This window comes from Haliotis cracherodii, unplaced genomic scaffold, assembly GCF_022045235.1.
Source record: "Haliotis cracherodii isolate W230 unplaced genomic scaffold, xgHalCrac1.p SCAF_16, whole genome shotgun sequence".
Classification (NCBI taxonomy): Eukaryota; Metazoa; Mollusca; class Gastropoda; order Lepetellida; family Haliotidae; genus Haliotis; species Haliotis cracherodii.
The window spans coordinates 25,244,610-25,265,462 of NW_027266271.1; the positions used below are offsets into that span (position 1 = coordinate 25,244,610).

Below are 20,853 nucleotides of genomic sequence, written 5' to 3' on the forward strand. Positions count from 1 at the left end.
TGTTTTCCGTCTTTTAAGGAAGATACGAAACTGAACTGATTTAGTAATAATTAAATATACTTATTGAAATAATTAATTAATAAGTAAGTAACAAGGCTAATATACCATTTTTAAATATAGTGGAACTGATAATGTGTCTTCGTAGATGAACTCGCATGCCAATCTACGTAACTAACCCTAGCTCTGCTCTGCTGCTGTCGTTAATGTTGTGAGCGAGAACTTCGATCAATCGTGTGTACGCGTGCATAAATTTCGCAGTAAGACTGAAAATATGGTGTGTGGCGGATTTACATGCTCGAAAAATGCGCTAGCTGCATTAAATGTTCTTTATATAGTAAGTATTTAAATCTCATTGTTTTAAATTTGGTGGTTACGAGACATCTGCGGTGTGGATGTATGCAATGTTCACGTTGCTGTTTCGCCATTTACAAGCATACGACATGTGATCGTTTGTAACTGATGATTAATATTCTGGCACCGGAGTCACCAGCGGGGGGATTCGGTGTGACGTGGCTGCTTGAGTGGAGTACATTTTAACAACACTCGACTCAAAAAATGAATTATTATCATCACATACACGTGTAATAGCTTGATAAATCTTCCTTGTTATTTTGCTGATGACTAACCGGCTTCTGGGCTAACACATATTGTTTAATAATAATAGATATTTCACGAACATGATGAAAATTATAAATCTTGTAATCACAGTGGCCTAATTGCCTTGACATTGAATGTAATCTTCAACTATCTCTTACAAGCATCCACAGAAATAGAAAATACCATAAGATACAAAGATCTATGTCAAATTGATAATTTCACTGAATTGATAATCATGATCACGATATGAGGTAGTGCAGTAGATCAACTTGGTATCCAACTGTTGTCTGTATCATAAATATGAACTCTGACAGACCTCTTAACTGTAAAGCTGCACTTTATTAAACACTCTTTACTACAAACGTAATACAAATTACAATGAACCTTTTAGTTAACTTTGACCACAGCTTATCTTCAGGTGTGACCCTGTAGTTATGGTAGTTTGTAGATAAAAACAACAGTATCTTCCTCCTATTGTGTCTAACTCAAACAGTACAATTTCCTGTCCAACCAATATGCTGGTCACAGTTGTTGTTCATGACCGTAGCAAACATGTTTTTTAAGTTATGAAAATGTAAATTAACTGATTTTAAAGTGAATCTTTATCCTCTTCAAAGAATACATCAAACCAGGCCATGTAGAATTTAAGAAAGAACATTAAGCTAGGTGTGTACTTGTAACATAGAAGAGTTCTAAAAATAATGTCAGATAAGGAACCCCCACCTGTGAAAATAGTAATGGACATGATGGAAGTTCTTAGATCATGAAGATAAAATGATTCTCTGAAAGAGATACGCTTCTTCATATGCATTTTGAATTATTTGTGCAATATAGGTATGAATCAGATAATCGTCATTGTTGTGAAATATTGTCTTACTGAGCATGCTGAAAATACATTATGTTATGTTTATAAAACCAAACCCTATTTAAATAATGTCAAACTTAGTTGCTTATATTTTGAACCACAGGGGCAGGTATGAGGTGGTAAATTGGAATATCTTTTTCAATAAAGTCATAAGCTACTGTACATGCTGATGAAATCAATCAAAACAATAACATCCTCCCTCCCTGTCCAGTCGGCATAATCAGTTTAAGAAAACCTCATAAGAAAAAATGATAAATGTGTTTAACATGTATATTCTCTCAACTCCTTTCTTTGATTTACTCCTTGTGGTGGAATAACTGTCAGTGTCAGCATGGTCAGGAAATAATAACTCAACAAGTGAGAGAGTCTTCTAGCATATACAGCTGTAGGTCTAATACTCCCAACAGCCAAACATAACTCAAACACTACTGTTCCAATAACCTTAATTTCGTAAGGATAAGAATTTATTGATGAACAACTTTCTTTATTACAATTAAGAGCGACGTTTTGGTGTACTTGCTTGATAACGGTGTTAGAACCTACACCGAAATGTCGCTCTTAATTGTAATAAAGAAGTTGTTCATGCATAAATTTTTATCCTTACTTAGTACTCCAACTTCTAAATTCTTATCAAAGAAGTTAACCTAAATTTCACTGATGCTTTAACGTATTTGACATCAATCTTGACACAATATCCTGTAAAATACTTTACAAGCAACAGATGTAGCTATGAATAAGCTATGTTTACAAATATCAATTAGCTACTGTCGAGCTATCATAATTTCAAACAAATGTTGTGAGAGTTATGGAGAGGCTCACAAAATTAAAGGATGTACATTTTAACATGCGTTATCAGATGCATTGTCATAATAATTCATATATGATAGATGATCTGGATAAGAATTGGTCCCAAGCAACCTCTGCTTTTATAAGGCAACTAATCAAGCCTTAGAGATAGTGACATTCTTTAACATCTTTGGAAAGAACTATGTCAAGTGAATAATATAAACATGATCAAACAACCTTTAAATGTAACCAACGGGAAACATCACTTGGTGCAGAAATGTGTGTCAAGACGCATGAGAAAAACAGATAGGGCGAAATGACACAACACTCATCAACATCAAAACACAAACCTATTTCAAGTTCATGTATATTCTTACCAAACTTTATTGCATGAAAGAACTCACTTTAAGCATTTTTGAAGTTTTAAACAGAAAGTTGGCTTTTTCATAGAGACCAAATAGATTTTTAACTTTTTAGTGGAAGAGAAACTTCTGTCATTTTGTAGATCTTGCTTTCTCTCTACTGATCGTATTGACTATCTACCTGACATGCCGAATGGTAAAAGCAGTCAAGGACATGTAACCATGGTAACAAGTCTTTCCTGGAATTTGCTCGTTTCAAACTATCAGTCAAGTACTGTGTCATCATTGGCGATGTGGGTAGTACTTACTTGAGAATTATAATGCTTAATATTGGCTACTTTATTTTCAGCTTATCTCCTTCATACTGATTGGTGTAGCAGCCTATGGGCGTGTGGTTGCCATAGTTACAAGTCTCACTTTGGTGGGTAGCTTGATAACATGCGGAGTTGTGCTGTTCTTCATATCGCTGATTGGTCTCATCGGAGCAGTCAAACATCACCAAGTTATGCTGTTTTTTGTATCCTTTGCGACTGATGGATGCATTAGAATGTGTCCCCAGTTTTCAGTCTGTATTGAAAGAACTGTCTGTAAGAATTCACTGGCAAAGAGTCCTTGAACGTGCCAGAAATCTATTATCGAAGGTTCGAATCCTGGTTCTCCTCTGTTTGGTTTCTAGGTTTGTTTCATGCTGATGGGTTTCACCAAAGTGGTAAACATGGTAAATGTTCAAATTCTGCATCACTTGAGGCTTTCTTCCCACATGAAGCTGACACACCGTGAAGTAACTGGAATATTGTTCAAAGCATCATTAAACTAAATCAATCACTCACTCACTAACATGACTAAAGGGGATTAAATGGTCAGACTCGATGACTTTCACTTTCCCTGACTTCATTATTTAAAGACTGCTGTGATAAGAAGGTATTAGCTGTGAAGAATGTAAGGTACAGGGAAACTGTCAAGGGAGGACCAATTGTGTGATGGTTGATTTAGTGTGAATCAGTGCTCATACTGTCAGCCTCTGGGTAACGTTAATATTGTCATCGTGGGTACAGGTCCTGAAGACCCCTTGCTTGTCGTGAGACTACTGAGGATTGGGTGGTTACATTTGGTGTATAAATTAGTTTCCAAAGTTCACTGGCCAGAAGAGCTTGTTAGCAAAAGATGTTGCAAGTTCTTATCTTATTTTACTAGCCCAAAACACTTCTGATATTCTACAAAATGAAAATAAAATTACAGCAGACTTTGACATTAATATATATGTATTGATTTCAGTTTTAAATTATACTGTCGGGACAACTTCTGGAAATGTTACTAGCCCATTTTAAAAGTCTGCTAGTGGGCAGGTTGCTATTTCGAACACTGGTTACAATACAGTATTTAACCTGGAATACTGTGTCACCAATGTGATGGATCGCTGCTCATGCATTCATACATCTCACCACAAATTGCTGCAAAATTGCTGATGCAGCATTAAACAATAATCACTCACTCATGTATACATCACTCTGCCAGTGGACAGAATGCGTTTACTCTGTGAATACATGTGAAAGTTACAACCTTAACAGTGCCCAGTACATGATCATTCTGTTTGTGCTGTTTTTGATCCAGTTTGCCCTAGCCTGTGCTTGTCTTGCTGTGAACACAGAGCAGAAGGAGAACATTGCAAAGCAAGGCTGGATGATGGCCAGTGCCAGTACACGGGAAGATGTCCAGAGAAATTTCAACTGTTGTGGTTATAAAAGTCCACCTGAAAAAGACCTGAATGCCTCTGACCCTCTAGGTTTCCCGTTTTGCAAGACTGTAAGTTTTGTTTTGTTGTTATATGTTTGACATTATATTAAATGGAAAGAAGACACTTTGGTCAATGACCCAAACCAACTTGCACAAAGCAAATAGGACACAGTCAGTATTTTAAGTATATGTCACCATAGTAATACTTGTAGTATGTCTCACATTGAGCTGAGCTTTTGTCTTGTTACAGAGCGCGTGTTGTAGCGGTCCGGAACAATCTGATGCCTTCTGTTGTTCAGGGAAGTTGAGTAACTCATCCAGCCATGATTGTCCCTGTGACTCGTGTTTTGTCAAGCTCCAGAACGAAATATATTCTGCCTTCACAATGACTGGAGGAGTGGGCTTGTTTTTCAGCTTTACAGAGGTAAGGAGTGGGCAACATTGATGGTGTTAGGTGCTGCCTTCAGTTGTGGGTTCTCATTAAACCAAACTCTGCCTGGTTAAACAGTCTGGTGCTCAGTTCAAGTCAAGGTTTAGATCTGGTAGTGAGTGCTGTGTGTGAAACTCCAGTATTATCTCTGTTTAATTGGGTTCTGTACTTGTGTATAGCATGTCTAGTGTGCACTGGATACCTCTTCCCAAGGCAAGGGTGTTGACTGAATATATAAATGCAGTTTCCACCCATGCCAGACTAGCCTGGAATTTTGTGGCTCAGTCATAGCGGCACAAGTGGCTGTTATGAGTTAGGTCCCTTCTATGTCCCTCCTTTTGACAAATCAGATTCTACCTTTCATATTGCTTGTATTTGTTCCAAACAAAATGTCAAGACGATTTGATCATTAACCAAGATCCATGTTGTAATATAAAGGGTCATCAAATCACTTGGGCACCTTGATTAAAAATTTGAAAAGATTTGAAAAATATCTGTCGACACCCAGTTAATGGGACACATAGTTTGCAAATCCTGCAGTCAACCAAAATATGCACTTTGAAATCCATGTTTAGGAACCAGATGTCTAGTTCGTTGTGCGATTTTGATTTGACTATGCATAGACTTGTTAGTCGAGCTAATCTGTAACTCTGGAATTCCGGCCTAGTTCAGCAAAGGACTGGACTTTTATAGTCGGTTAACATGGTTAACTCCCTTGCCTCGAGAAGATAACTGCACAAACACCATTCTTGGCTACAAATTACAGGAAAAACTACTATTTCGTATATTGTGGGACAGTCAAAATTCATTGTATCCCTTCAGATGAATGAATAAGAGATAACAAATTTGGTAATGAAATTCTGAAATTTGCAATAAAGCATCATTAGACATGATGAGTTACAATACCAGTTGTATTCACTGTATATATGCAGAGATTAAGATTACCATGTGTAATTTTCTCTTTAACTAAGCTGGAAGCAACAATCAGCAGGACACATAATGTGACCCTCAGTGAATCTCTTTGTGGTGATTGAAATGTCCTTTGAGTTATCTCCCTTTGATGTTGAACTGAAATTATGTGTTTGAAATTTGGCATGTTTATTGTTAAGGACATTTATGAACATTTCAAATATTAAATTGACTAATGGTAAATTCAAATGCTGTACAGTATTTAGTAATTTCAGTGAGATTATGTCATGTATGTAGGCCTGAAAAGATACAGTATATCTCATATACAGTCGAACCTCATTGTGTTAAACTTGGATGTGTCAGATTCCACATTGTCTCAAACTCACCTTTCCGGTCCCTGCTAGATAAACTTTGTTTTGTATCTCAACAGTGAAAGAGGGGCGGGGGGGATGCACAGCTTTTTGGAGTAGAGTGGTAGAGTGGGTGCACCGAAAGATACCAAATTGCTGGCACTAAATTTTGCATTTGTTAGCCAAACATAAGTCAAATATGTGTAATCCTTGTTGAAAGCATTTCACCAAATGTATTTGTTATATATTTTATGTGTATTCGTATCTCAAGATTAGTATGCTTGAAAAAGGAGGGGTGAGCATTCCTGCAACCCCTATGAAAGAGATGCCCGTAGAGGTTATAAAGTCCTTTCCAGACGATGTTAATCAATGAATCATGACATTAGATGAGGAAAATTATGTCATAATACATAAATCCAATAAGTAAATCTTCATCATGTCTAGTCTTAGGAGCAGTTCATAATAATATTGTCTTATTGTCTGATCATATTGTTTAGATTCTCTCTGCACTAATGGAACTAGATGACACATCCAAAATCTATAAACAAGTTGAGGTGATTGAAATTATCACTTCCTAGACAATGGCCTTATGACAGTTATCATTAGCGAGTCTACCACTTTGTACTAACCAATATTCAGCTGTAGAAACTAACACTTTCAGTCTACTAGTCCTTATAATGATAACATATAGCAAACACCCTTAGAAATGGCAAATTTGTACTGGACCTTATGATACCTTAACTATTGGGCAGTTTGGCAAGAACTGTAGGACTATTGCCAATTCTAACGCTGCATATTTTCACCCCTGCTGGTACTAAAATATACTAACAAACTTATTCTCACATCGAAGGTATTGTAATGTAAGATGATCTCCTGGCTAAAGCAAGAGATGCCCTGTATTGACCTATGGTGACAACAGAGTTCACAATAAGCTGTGTATTTGCATAACATACAGAAACTAAATCACCGTAACCCAATTAACTTAGAGTTGCTTGCATGCAAGTACGCATGAAGAAATTCACTAACCCAATAGTATGGCAAGACTGTGTAAGTACCCAATGTCTTAACAGATGCAGACTGAGTGAGCATCATGTATACATGAACTTTACCGCAGAGAATAATGCACAGATGTGCAGCATCTTGCATTTTGTAACATAGACATGTATCACTGTTATGAGGTTATGTGACTAGTGATTCAAGTAACCTGGCCTTGTACATTACCCTTGCAAATTCCAGGGCAGAAAAAGTCCTATCAACATATGCTTGTCTTAAAAGGCGATTTTCTTTTTTCAATATATATTTTTTTTTATGGGGTGTCCAGAATCAGTGACCCAGGATGATGCTCATTGTATCAATCACTGGTTTGCCTGATCCAGACTTGATTATTTTCAGGCTGCCATCATATAGCTGGAATATTGCTGAGTGCAGCATTAAACAATAAATAAACAAATAAGGAAGGCATCCTGATACTAATCCATACTAACAAACTAGTCTGCTTTGCCTCATTTTCAGATTCTTGGCGTATGGATCACAGTGCGATATCGCAATCAGAAAGATCCACGAGCTAACCCTAGCGCCTTTCTGTAACCTAGTTTTAGAGGCTAGACTGATTTAAATGGTAATGGTATGCCACTTGCTGGCAGCATGTCACTGTAGGTGCTGGGCTTGCTTCTGTTCCTCCTGTTCCAGACATGTGCACCTTCTCTCAGTCTTGTCTATATCTGCCTGTTGCCTATGAGGCTCAAGGAAAATGTTGTGATTTTGTTTTCAGGATTCTCAGATATAAGTTTGATAGCAAATATGATTATTTGTTTTTATCAGGTTGAGATTTGCAGTGAATTATGATGTTTTCATGTTTGAAATGGAAATTAGATGGCTACTTGTATTTCTCTTATCAGTCTTGTAGGGTAATAATTTAGGAACAGAAATTGGTGTTGCATGAAGCAATGCCCTGTTTCTAAGGTGTCCTCAGGCAGGTAGAAATCTCGTTTTTTAAACAGTGTGCTCATATGTTATTATACTGGTGACTCATTTCCTCTGACAGAAATTGGCCCGGATTGATAAATATAGGTCCAATATTTATCAGCATGGAGGAATAGTACTCTTATAAACTACAAGCTGAACAATTGCTGTTTGTCACCATGTAACTTTTTTTCAGTAGACGAAACTCAATTTCGTTGCAGGATAGGATAGTAAGATAGTATTAAGGGTATATATTTTAATTATATAATGGCGCTTTGCATGTTGATGTATTTCTAATAATGAAAGGAATTGGACTGACATGTAATGCAGGTTATTGATCATTAAGTTTGATTTTTAACAAAATCAGATTATGAAATTGTTAAAAATGGTTGAATAAGCTGTGATTGTGATATTCACAGTTTCTCTTCCGCTAGATTAACGTTTGTGATCATGGTGATCAACAGAAAGATCTGTCATAAGATATTTTGTTTCCATGTTTATGTACAATGTAGTTGGAGGGGATGGACCCTAATGTGTATAGTGGTGAAATTGTTTACTTTCCATATTTCTGTGGAATCATGAACATGATTAACTGATTAAACCATTCTGTATTTCTTCATGACAGTTTGTTAGGATCTTTTTAATGAGTTATGATGATTTATCATCTGGTGAAGCCAAGAATGAGTACTGCACTAAGTGTAGGATGAGGCCAGCTGACATGTCAGAGAGAAAACAGGCTGAAGATTAATCTTGAGTTTGGTCATGTTTTTTTTCAGTTTGGTGCAAATCCTAGGAAACAATATTTCTAATTAAATAGTAGAATATCCAATTGAAACTTCTAAAATAAATTTATAAATAAAACTGCCATTTGTGTCTTGTGCACTAATTGTTGGTGTGTTAATCATGTGTTGTTTAGGTCCAGAATAGATCTCCCAATGTGTTGCAACAAGGCTAACATGTGAACTGGGGGGTATAATGTCTTGTTGGGATAGACAGCTGAAGAAACTCAGACCTGGTGTCCTCTGATGTGATGTTGCTGGAACATTGCTGAAAGCGGCATTAAACATTGCTCACTCTGGAAACTCAGAACAATCTGAGACTTTTCCTGTTTGTGTTTCTGTTAGATCAATAGATGCACATACTATGTGTTTGCCTCTTTCAAGTCTGAGTAACATTATTGACTTCCACAATGTAAGTTATATTTACTCAAAATACTAGTAGTTGCATGCCTCCAGCGCACCTTCATTAGCTGCTCAAGTATTGTAGATCCTGTAGGTCTTCATTTGATATTTGTAATTTTGCTTTGAATATTTAACCTTTTCACTGTTTTTAAAGCTAACTACCTTTATTCATTCAAACCTGTCCTGTTCTGTTCTTTTCATCTGGCCATGGTATAATCATGTAATCTGTAAATATATGCATGCCGTGAAAGATATTTATAATGTATGACCATGATGACATTTTCAGTTTGTTTGTTTTTCTCTTCATCGTACATCATCAATACATCACAGGTTTGTGTACAGTACGTTCTTACCATGAATACATAGGACCGATATGCGGTGTGGTGATGATTTATGTTTACTTTTAGTCAGCTAATGAAATGAGGCTGTGTCTCACTCACGCTAGTGTCATGAGGTTTGTGCGAACCTACCATTGCCTGACATTGACACAATGTGCAGAGCAGATACCCTAAGGAGAAACGCATGCTAGGGCTGGGACGGGTACCCGTGTCGGGTGGGTACTCAGTAGGACCCGGAAACCCACAGGACTACCCGACCCGTGGTTAGTCACGTGATATATTGTTTTATGACAAAAATTATCTAGTAGTACATGTCGCTAATGTTCACATTTCTTTCTGACTGTGCACACATTCCGTCTGATTTTTCATATGTTTGAATAAAGATATAACTTAATTAAACTTCAGTGTATGAATGACCAGATTGTTTAATATGTGTATCTAAATACGTTTTGCTAGGGCTATGCTAAAAATGTTCCCAATTGGACATTTTGAGACATTTCCTGAGACCTACAGTGGGTAGGGTCGGGTAATAGGGGGGTGGATACCCGGTGGGTGGGTACCCGGGTAGTAAATTTGGACTCATCCCAGCCCTAGCACATGCTGCACATCATGTCGAGTGGGAAATGTGAGATGCACAGGAAGCGCTCATAGGAACCGTGATCCATCGGATAAATGTAGCAACTATGCCGCATATCTGCCCAGTGTATTCAGAGTGGGTGGAAGGATGTACTGTTTACTTTCCCGTCAAGTATTGACGAGGCATCATTCACTGTGACGGAAATAGTATATCTGTCTGTCCATCCATCTGTTGTAGTTCTTCTTTTCATCCCAACACTGAAATATGTTTATTAAACTTTGCCACTTATATACCCAGTAGCACATGCTTATGCTTACTTGGATTTTGTTACATTTTCCTTGTTTTTGTCATATTCATGTTCTTTGAATCAAGTAAGTCTTGGACTCAGCAGACAGCAGAGTTCATATCTTAATCAGAACTAAGGAATGTATTGAATGTGTCGAGAATAAGTATCATAATGGTGAGCTTTTACTGATAGTCATTTCAAAACATCCTTCGTTTCCTCCAAACTAGCATGGAGACATGGGATCATCTGATGACTCAGTTTCATCTGTGTTTGAGTTCCTCTACCCTTGGGGCCTGGTTTGTGTTACTTATCTGCAGTGTGTGCTGTCAGTGTCCTGTTACATGTGGTGTGGGGTTTCAGCTGGTGTAAGGACAGAGGTCCCAGGGGCATCTTGACCAAGTAGTCCCCACCCATGCTTTTTGTCCAAGGCTTCTTTCATGGGCACCATGCAGAGCTCATGTGTGATGGAAGACTTGGCTGTGACATCACCATGATGATGTGTAACGATGATCACATTATCGTCCAGTTTCCTGTCACATGTGCTGGACATCAAATATAGCTCCTATATTAGTGCCTACTGACTGTATCATTGTGTTTTGCTGTCTGCTCTTGAGTTAAAACCTGTTTTCATGGAACGTGAACAGAATTTTGTATATGGAAAATAGTACTGGAGAAATGTGGTCATCAGGACAACTATCCATACATACCGGTACCGTATTCATATTACACCTTCGCTCTAATAAGCATCCCAACCAACTTCTAGACCAATCTGTTATTAATTTCTATAAACGTCCGGTGCCAAGCCCGGAAATTGACATGATGTTCCATATTTTCTTGTGTATGTTAAGGATCTTTTTTAACGCCACACTCAGCAATATTCAAGCTATATGACAGTGGTCTGTAAATAATTGAGTCTGGACCAGACAATCCAGTGATAAACATCATGAGCATCAATCCATGCAATTGGGATCGATGACATGCATCAACCAAGTCAGCGAGCCTGACCACCCAATCCTGCTAGTCGCCTCTTACGACAAACATTGTCAGCTCTTATGTCAAGTATTGGTTGCTGAAGACCTATTCTACCCCGGATCTTCACGGGTCTATTATAAAGGATGTGATTACTGTAAACAGCAGTGAACATGGTGAAGAAAGGTTATTTAACCTTGTAACCATTTTCGAAAATATATGTGATTCCTGGAAGTTAGATCTAAGTTGGTTTTCTACTGCTCAATCTCTGACAACAAATTTAACTTGTGTATGGTTTTAATAACCGTTCCCCCTCTCATCAATTTTCTAAGCACCAAGAGCTCATATTTATACAGCGAATATGGATGTATATCTATATTGTGTCTAAAAGATTGATTTGTGGTAAGCCCCAAACTTTTTAATCTACTTGTATGTGCCCAAACTTGCCTTCAGGAATCATTTTCAGTAGATTTCAGGGTTAATATGTGACTATTATTAGGCATGTCTAAAAGACAGAAAGAAATTCTTCAAGACTTAGGCTTCGAACTAGTGGCTAAACAGGCCCACCTATCTATTTGAATGAAAAGAAGCATTATCAGAATTAATGTAAGCAATATCATGTGTATAGCTACCAGGTGCGAAGGAATAGTTTCAAATGTGACATGCTGTAACTATCGTTATAACATCAGATCTCTCACTACACAGACGCTTTTCGGACCTTCAGCATCGGCAACCAAACACATTCGGTCATATCTGTTAAATTCCACATTTCGCCAAACTACAACAACACTTATTTTCACCACAGCTTGTGAAAATTATAATTCCCCTTTGATACAGATTATTCATTTTAAGCAAACAGGTATTTGTATGCATTATTTTGATGGGAGTCGATTGGAAAGCTTATCAGTCATAGCACTAGATGAATTACATCACCCATAATTTCATTCAGCGTTTACTTCTTAGAGTTAGATCTAGTAATTGCCTATAATTGTTGACAATAACAGGGCTAGTAAATAGTTCAGTCAGTAAGTCAATCAATGTCAACAGTAAGGAATTCATCTGTGGCTGATTGGCACTTAACTAATTTATTTGATTTTTGTTAACATATACCATTACCAGATCATGATGAGTGTGTGTGTGTATTGGCTACCACACAGTTGCCAAGATTGCTGGGATCTGGTGGGTGGATGGATGTCAAAAAACTTCAGTGTGTTATACACCTGACTACTACCCATTAATTTGCGATAACTGATACAAGAAAACACGTCTCCCACTTTAGATAACAAATTCTGATGCATACTTGTTGCTCAATGCTATGGATTTAATGGTTTATAATCAAGACTAACCAAAAGTCAGACTAACCAAAATAATGACTTCGCTTGTTATTTCTTTATCGCCACCATTTCTCACACGCATGTTTTCCGGAAATAACAGTTGACTTGTGACAGATTCGGCTGAAGTTATTCTGCTCCATTTAACCAAGTTTCCCATACGTATATTCCGCTTACGACTGCTGTCAAATACGATAGTGTTTCTTTTTGTTTGCATAATAAATGCATTCTGTTCCAATACGGAAACTATGCTTCCAATACACCTGTTTATTCAAATAGATAGGAGGGTCTGCTAAATTCACAGACTGAGACATAATTAACTTGTTCACAAAAATGTCTTCTTTGCCACTAATGCTACAATTTGAATTTGACCTGTGAAGATCTGGGGTAGAATAGGTCTTCAGCAATCCATGCTTGCCGTAAAAGGCGACTTTGCTTGTCGTTATAGGCAACAAACTGGATCGGATGGTCAGGCTCGCTGACTTAGTTGATGCGTGTCATATCCCAAGTGCGTAATTTTGCTGACTGCGGCGTTAAACAACAAACCATACAATTTGAAAAATAGCCTCTACCATCCGTTCATTTGACCTTGTCATTTGATGACAGTGTAAGCTGGATATGTAATATTGTGCAGATATACAAAATGGTACTTGATAGTGTTTGGGACCAGGTGCTTGTCATCAGCTGACATAGTTTTATGATTAATTAATCCATACAATTCTGTGACCTTATGCAGTTGACACAGCTGACACAAACTGATAGTGAACTGGGTTGAAAAGCATTGGATAATGTCTCATTTCTGGGCTTTTCGCAAATTAACTGCCTTACTCTTAAAGTTAGGAATTTTAATGTTTTTTTAAAGGATGTATTCTTTGTAATAAAAATGGAAATATGGGATAGTGTTAGAACTCATTAGTGAATGTGAGCACATTCCAGGCAGAATATGTGCCAAGACCCATGCTTGTTGTCAGAGCCAACTAATGAAGGCTGTGTGGTTACCAGGTGTGCCCTGGCTGATTGGATGTCATTGTACCCCGGCAGGTTGGATCACTGTTCATGCTTTCAACCTGCGATATGCCCCGTCCAGAGTGGATTATTTACAGGCAGTTTCACTGCAGCGTAAAACAACAATCACTTTACTTAGCCTCAGTGTGTACTGTTATTTATCTAAATGTTGGTAGTAGGAACTTAAATAGTAACTCTGTGATTATTCCTATTCCTATTATTAGGAGATTATTATATTTCCTTGATGTGGAGACTTCTCTGTCACGTTGTTGATTCCCATCTGTTCTTTGTTTCAGATTATTGGTGTGTGGCTTGCAATGAGATACCGCAATCAGAAGGACCCCAGAGCCAATCCCAGCGCATTCCTTTAACAGCAACAATCATGAACTAGTTACATATGTGTACATAGTCGTGTATTCTTCATATCTGTACAGGTTAGAGACTTGACCTTGACCTTGGCCTAGTGTTCTGACCTTGATATTGATCAGAGATTATTGAATACAACGATGCAGTGGTCAACTTTTAGTGTCTGTGCAATTGTGTCAAAATGGCCATTAGACCATGAGAAAATCTCTATCAAATGACTTTGTCTCCAGTGTCAAGCTAAGGTCAAGGTCAACAAATTGTTCAAGAGGATATAACTCTTCCAATACTGTTATGTTAATAGTAAAATTTCCTGTTCAAAACTTATCCTGTACAGTGTACTGTATTGTATATCTTCCAATGTTTAGAAAAGAAATATCTGTAGTTGATGCATTTGAATGTGGTATAAAGGGTGGCTCAATCATCTCAGTAGGCTGGGTGCCCTGGGTTTCTGTGCACCAGTTGGACCAGGATTGATCATTATCAGTAAAGTGTGTCCTCGTGTATTCTTACTTATAATGGAATGTGTAAGATCTGAAAATATGTAGCAGTAAATATGTCTCTATCATTTTTTAGAGTATTTTCTAAATCTCCACTTCGACCTGAGAAATTAGTAGTGTGTATTTGTCAAAACCTTTACAATTTACCGGACATTAGAATTGAATTTGCCAATCCCTAACCGCCTCTCCATGATTGGTGTGAATGTATCGATTCCTTCTCCCTATTTCTTTGATGTACAACATTCCCTCTGTGCAAAGATGGATCTGTTAGCAAGCCACTGGGTTTCTTTGTATAGGCTCCTACATTCCTGCATCATTACATTATGCTTGTGTCGGTAGAGTATGGGGTAGCCAAGTAGTTAAAGCGTTCGCTCATGGAAGGCTAGGGTTTGATGCTGTACATGGGTACAAAGTGTGAAGCCGATATCTGTGTCAATCGTGATATTGCTGAAATATGGCTTAACCTGACTCGCTCCCGTTCCTATAGGCATGGCTGGGTCAGGGAGCCCAAAGCTGAAGGCTGGTTTAGGCATGGTGTGTTGTAGTTTTACGATTTTAACACTCAAAACATACTTACAGTAAGATTACTGATTAACATGTTATGAATTAACAATCAGTCATTCTGCCCTTAGAGCATGTTTGATACACAGAAATCTCATTTCTTTGGTTTTACATTACAAATATCAGAATTTTAGAAGAAATAAGGTTTGCTCTACCCCCATGTGAAGTGTAATAAGGTACAGTTTGGCCCTGATCTATTATAGTTAAAGCATAAGGATGAATGCGACAGCACAATGAGGCAGGTCACACTTCCAGGGAGGTATGGCACCAACTGCCTCAGTTGGATGGTGTAAGCAGTCTGTTTCTTGCTCTGTCCAATGTCAGTTATCCATACCAAAGCAAGTTTTTTCTGTGTGTTTTCTCATTCTTTCAGTAATGTACTGAGGATTACATCACATTTTCTTCGGTAATCATGGTAAGGGAGCCAATCTAAGCAGCCTTGAAACAATTAATCATTCTAATTTTATTAAAATTGTTTTTAATTTTTATTTCACAAAATGATGATGATGATGATGATGATGATGATGATGTGAAATTATCCGTAATTCTGCCAGTATCCATAAATCTGTGTTATCTTATAAACATATTCGTTTCCCTATTTGAAACAAGGATAAGTCATATTATCCTCCAGTCAACAATATTGCTGATCACCTTAAGGGTAATTCAGATGGGAATGTATATCAGTTTGTAGTTCTTTGGTTTGCTGTTTGTTTATTTTTCGCTTGATATGTGACAATAGTGCTGTTTATTCAGTTTGATTTGAATATGATCACTTCATACTGTGTTTGTATATTTATGTTCTTATTTCATTTATTGAGCTTCAGGCTGTTTGATATGGAAACTGTAAGTTATTTACCATGAGTATTACATACTGTCCATAATAACGCTCTTTGATATGATATATTGATAGGTTATGTATCGGTATGATAGTAGCGACATGTTTGTGCTTAACATATCTGAGCATCAATGGTGTAATGATGCTTAGTATTGTTATATATTTTAGCAACATATTAATGTCTGTATGATAATATCATCAATATTGGTTTCTGGAAAAATTCAAGGCATTTTATAACATAATAATAACAGAATTATCTCTATACAGAAAAGAAATAACATATTTTTATGTTGGAAAGAACTCATATACATATTCATTGATCTGAAATCAGGGGGCACAGTTGTCTGTTAATCCTTATTGTCTTTAATTTGTTTGTTAACTATCTCTTGTGGCAATACTTTCAGGGATTTTGTGTTATTTTGTAGTGTCTCTATACTTTTGTTTAGTTGTGCTTCCAGGAATTCTGTTTTGTTGTTGTTTTTTTGTAGTGGAGGATACAGGTTTGCAGTTATACTCTGAAAGAAATTTGACACAGGGGGACAACTCTCGTGCATTTAGATTGAAAACAAACCTATGTGGAGGCATCCCATGTCATCTTGGATCACTGGTTTCAGGTCTCTTGTTCAGATTAATAAGTAGCTGTAAATGACGGGGGCATATGTTTCTGAATTGTGACCTTTCATGAATGTATTCTACTTAGCTCTCCAAACCCTCCAAACAGATCCGAAAGAAGAGGACTATAATTTGATCATTTTATACATATGAAGTTCTAGTCAAGACACATTGAGCTCATGGTTTAAATGACAATCTGAAGATTGTTCTTGTAGTTTTTGTTATATGAGGGTTTAAGTGTTACTTTTTCGCCATCTTATTTTTACAAATAAACTGAATCTGCTTCTGATTGTATAAAGCTTTGTTCAGAGACATGATGACGTGGCAGTAGCACCAAGCTGAATGGCCGACATGAAGTGAGTCACCTAGCCGAACTGCTGTGATATGACATGAAAGTACTTCATTAAAACTTGTGCCCTTTTTAAAATTTGTAAACTTTAATCCACGTGTAAGAAAAGAACACTCAAAATATGACTGACATGAACCCTTTGTTGGACAGTCACTACATACAATCAACATTGTTGCCAAACCATGACATTCTTCTACTTACTTTCTCTTGGTGCATGTGGATATTGCTTATTATTTCTTGGTGTGGAGGATCCTGAAAACAAAATTACATGTAAATTATCTTCACTCATACTGAATCCAGGAGTTGTTTATGATTAGCCATCTTGAGTATGTTATGGAATGCATGGGTACTTCCATGTTCCTTGCAGCATGTGCAGGGGGTGTGGGTTTACACAGTGGTTAAGATAGAAACAGGAAGTAACTGTTTCAGATGGAACTACAAAAAATGGACTTCTTTAAAATATCATGGAATGTCTCAAGATCATTTCAAGGCATCTTCAAAGCATAATAGACATCAGTGAATTTGTGAGATGTGCTGTTATGGTGTTTGCAGAGATAAGCAGGGGTTGGATAAGATTGAATTCTAGGCACTGTTCACTTTAACAGGGACTTGTCAGTTACGTTAGGTCTGCCGAATTAACTTTAGTTCTCCATACACAAATATCTTCAAGCAATAGTCCAGTGGATACATCTGATGGAACGAGGGAGTGCACAGCTTTGTGAAAAGGGGGTAGTACGAGTGCACTTAAAATAGTATTATACAAAAATACTAGCACAATAATTGGGGGAAATAATGAGTTAACTAATAGTAATTTTTGTTGAAAACATTACTTATGTTAATTATATTATTTAGTTTTGAATACATCAACATCATTAGTATTAATCAAACAGGGGATACACTTCCCTGCAACCCTCCGTGAACATCATATATTTCAAACTTCACTCTGAAATGTACTACTATTTTAACAGTTTCCCAATTAACATCTCTCTCCCTCCTTTCTACCCCCCCCCCCCCCCCAGTCGACATTGATCACTCATTATTGAGAAGTGACAAGCTTTAAGCTGTATTTGGCTAGGTTTCCTGTGTCTAATGAGTCAATGGTTTATTCTCACTTCTCAGTTTTTTCGAAATGTACATTCCCCCTTGTCGTCACTGAAAATCTATAGATGATTAGTCAGGTTGATGTTGAGATGTGTATCGTAGCTGAATGTGCAGGGATTAGCTCATGGTGGAAAGTTGGAAGATTGAATGGTGCTGATGAAGACATGCCTCTGAACCTGCTGCAGATGGGGTGGATTTGTGTTTTGTTATTTCATGTTTGTCATGTTATAAAATGTATTCCACATTCCAGATATCGTACATTTTCACACAAGGCTTCTTATTGTTCAATGGGAAAACAAATTCAAAATTAAATAAAGATATATATTTTAGGATATTTATGTTGCTGTTGAAGTTTCCGTCTTCCATACTGTGGCATCACATTTGCTGGATTATTAAAAATTATGGTGAAGTATTTTATGGCACTTCAACTGCTTTGATGTTTTGGTTGTGTACAGAGTTACTTACCTTTGACAATGTATGCCTTCATCATTGGGCCAATATTCAGAATTTTATCAAATGGAATTTTATATTTTCCACACTGATGTTTTTATAGCAATTCACAACCTTTCAAGTTATTATTCCATAATTTCTTTGCACAGTTTTCCTATTGTATTTTAGAAAAGCTGATCATTGTATGTCCGGTATCATGAACATGGTTTCCACTGTTGCTTGTGATATATTTTGTATAGTGCCTCACATTTAGACTGGATCCTTTCAGGTGTTGCATAATGTTCATTTAATCCTTGCAGTTTGCAGTTGATTTTATGGTTCACCTATTTGTGAATGTCCGTTTTGTATAATTCATTGTTCTTTACTTGGTTCTGAGATGAATTCCATCATTGGTGACAGAAAATGGTGAAGTCTTGGAAACTCACCAATCTCTGACTGATGATCTAAATCAATTCTTACACCATCTGTACAGATTACAATATGGTTGCTATGGTTACTGACATGTATAACAGAAATCCTATATATTCCATACCCTTATTTGTCAAAGACAGTGGGACCAATCGCTAGATATTGTTCTGTTGTTTGTATAAGCACCACATATGTAAAGATCAGTTAATCTGTCATCATGGTCATTGGTGAGTGTACAAGTCACAGTGGAGGTGTTTGCATTAACATGATTCAGGCACTAAGAAGATGGCAACATGTATGATTACTTCTTCATAGAGACAAAGTACATTTTAAATTCCACAAATTGCAACTTTTTTGGCAGAACTGAGAGTCAGATACAACCATTGAAGATTATTGGATTATGAATCAGATTGTGTTATATTTTTAACTCAATACAAACATTCACACACAAAAAATCACCTCATATAATTCAAGCTCAAGTAATAATTTTCGATGACAAGGCTTTGTACGCTGTTAATGATACTAAAGTAGCAAACACCTTGTCATTGGTTCTTGTTTGACTTCCCAGTGTTTTGTATGGGTACTTCATGTATGTTTTCATTACATGTGTTACATTTAGAAGACTGTTGTCCTTGGTTTGATGTGTTGATGTGTTATGTTCAAGATCATTATAAATATCCAGAGCACCTAGCTTCAAACATTCAACGTTATACAAACATGTCTACAATACTTAAGCATCAAGGTTAAACATAAGGAGTTAACGGCTGGGAATTTTGTAACAAAATAAATCAGTACACACCAACAAATAGTCTGAGAGGCACCAAACAATTTTTCTTTTTTCACAATTTATTCCAGGACATCAAGCCTGTCTAGAGAAGAATTAAATTGTGTCTGTAAAACATGAGGACTAATTATTTTTTCGCGTTTGATTTCTAAACCAAATTATTTTTTCAAAAACAAATCCCAGCCCACAGCAGAATATTGGTTAGTCGCTAACTTACTCCATCAATATTGTGACTTACGGTGAGCATTTGGAGGAATTAGTAACAAAATTACAAAAAGGAATAATTCTTGTGAAAGAAAACAAGTTTATGTGTCATTTGTGACAGCCCTTCATGCTTCAGTAATGTTTCCATGTAGCACCGTCCTGTTAACCTTGATGCTGTAATACTCCTGCAGGTACACTCAGTGTAAAGACCCATCTACCTTAGGCATGCCATGACAACCAGAGACAGCTGAACCTCAGTTCATGGTTGGGTAAATCATGAACAATTCTTCATTTTGAGACTCTAATTTATGAAATCAGTTGAAGTTGCTTGATTATTATTTGTGAGGGAATATGCAGAGGCAGCGTCTCTTGTAATGTAATTGACAATAATTTGTTTCCAATCTTTTGATTTTTGGCTACATTTTCTTTACATGTAATTTATTTCACAGTCATACATGCCTTCCTTCTTCCTAACCAAATGGGACCAAGTTTTCATTTACTCTTTGAATTACAAAATAGCACAAAGTAAAATTGTTCAGTTTGATAGATGATATAAGAAACTATGTCATTTTTTCTTTAAACAGGTTGATTATGAAAGAGGTAAAGCATGTTTTGAGGTAATATACAGGTAGACCTTGCCAATTTGATAAAGCATTAATCTCGATACAGCAGTTACTCCCTGCACACATACCTCAGTGTTAAGCAAAACATCTCCATGTAGTTCGTGTCCACAGTAAAGACTGATCAGTTATGTTGAACATGTATACTGTTGCGTAATGACAACAGGTCGCATGGATGGTCCAGTTGTCTAAGCTCTGCAATTCGCCATGCAGAGTCGTGTCACTTTCGCGTACCAGAAATGAATGATTTTGGGTTCAATTCCCAGATTGGCCCTTATGTTTGTAAGTTTGTCAACACCACACCGGTGTTTGTGGGTTTCTCCAAAGTGATAAACGTCTCAGACCTGTTTTCCTCGCACATCACACTGGCATCTTCGGATATCA

The 20,853-nt window shown here is 37.0% G+C and overlaps 1 protein-coding gene across 2 annotated transcripts; it reads left to right on the top strand.

Annotated features, from left to right (window-relative positions):
• The first annotated feature begins 205 nt into the window (after positions 1-205).
• LOC139463996 (tetraspanin-13-like) lies at positions 206-18,016 on the top strand. Of its 2 annotated transcripts, XM_071245483.1 has the most exons (6): positions 206-334; positions 2,960-3,127; positions 4,186-4,413; positions 4,595-4,768; positions 7,546-7,651; positions 13,979-14,060. In XM_071245483.1, the coding sequence occupies exons 1-5, from the start codon at positions 272-274 to the stop codon at positions 7,618-7,620; spliced, it is 708 nt and encodes a 235-aa protein (XP_071101584.1). In that variant the 5' UTR covers positions 206-271; the 3' UTR covers positions 7,621-7,651; positions 13,979-14,060. The 2 variants fall into 2 exon arrangements, with proteins under 2 accessions (XP_071101584.1, XP_071101583.1); XM_071245482.1 differs by lacking the exon at positions 7,546-7,651 and having other exon boundaries at positions 13,979-18,016.
• Positions 18,017-20,853: the final 2,837 nt, after the last annotated feature.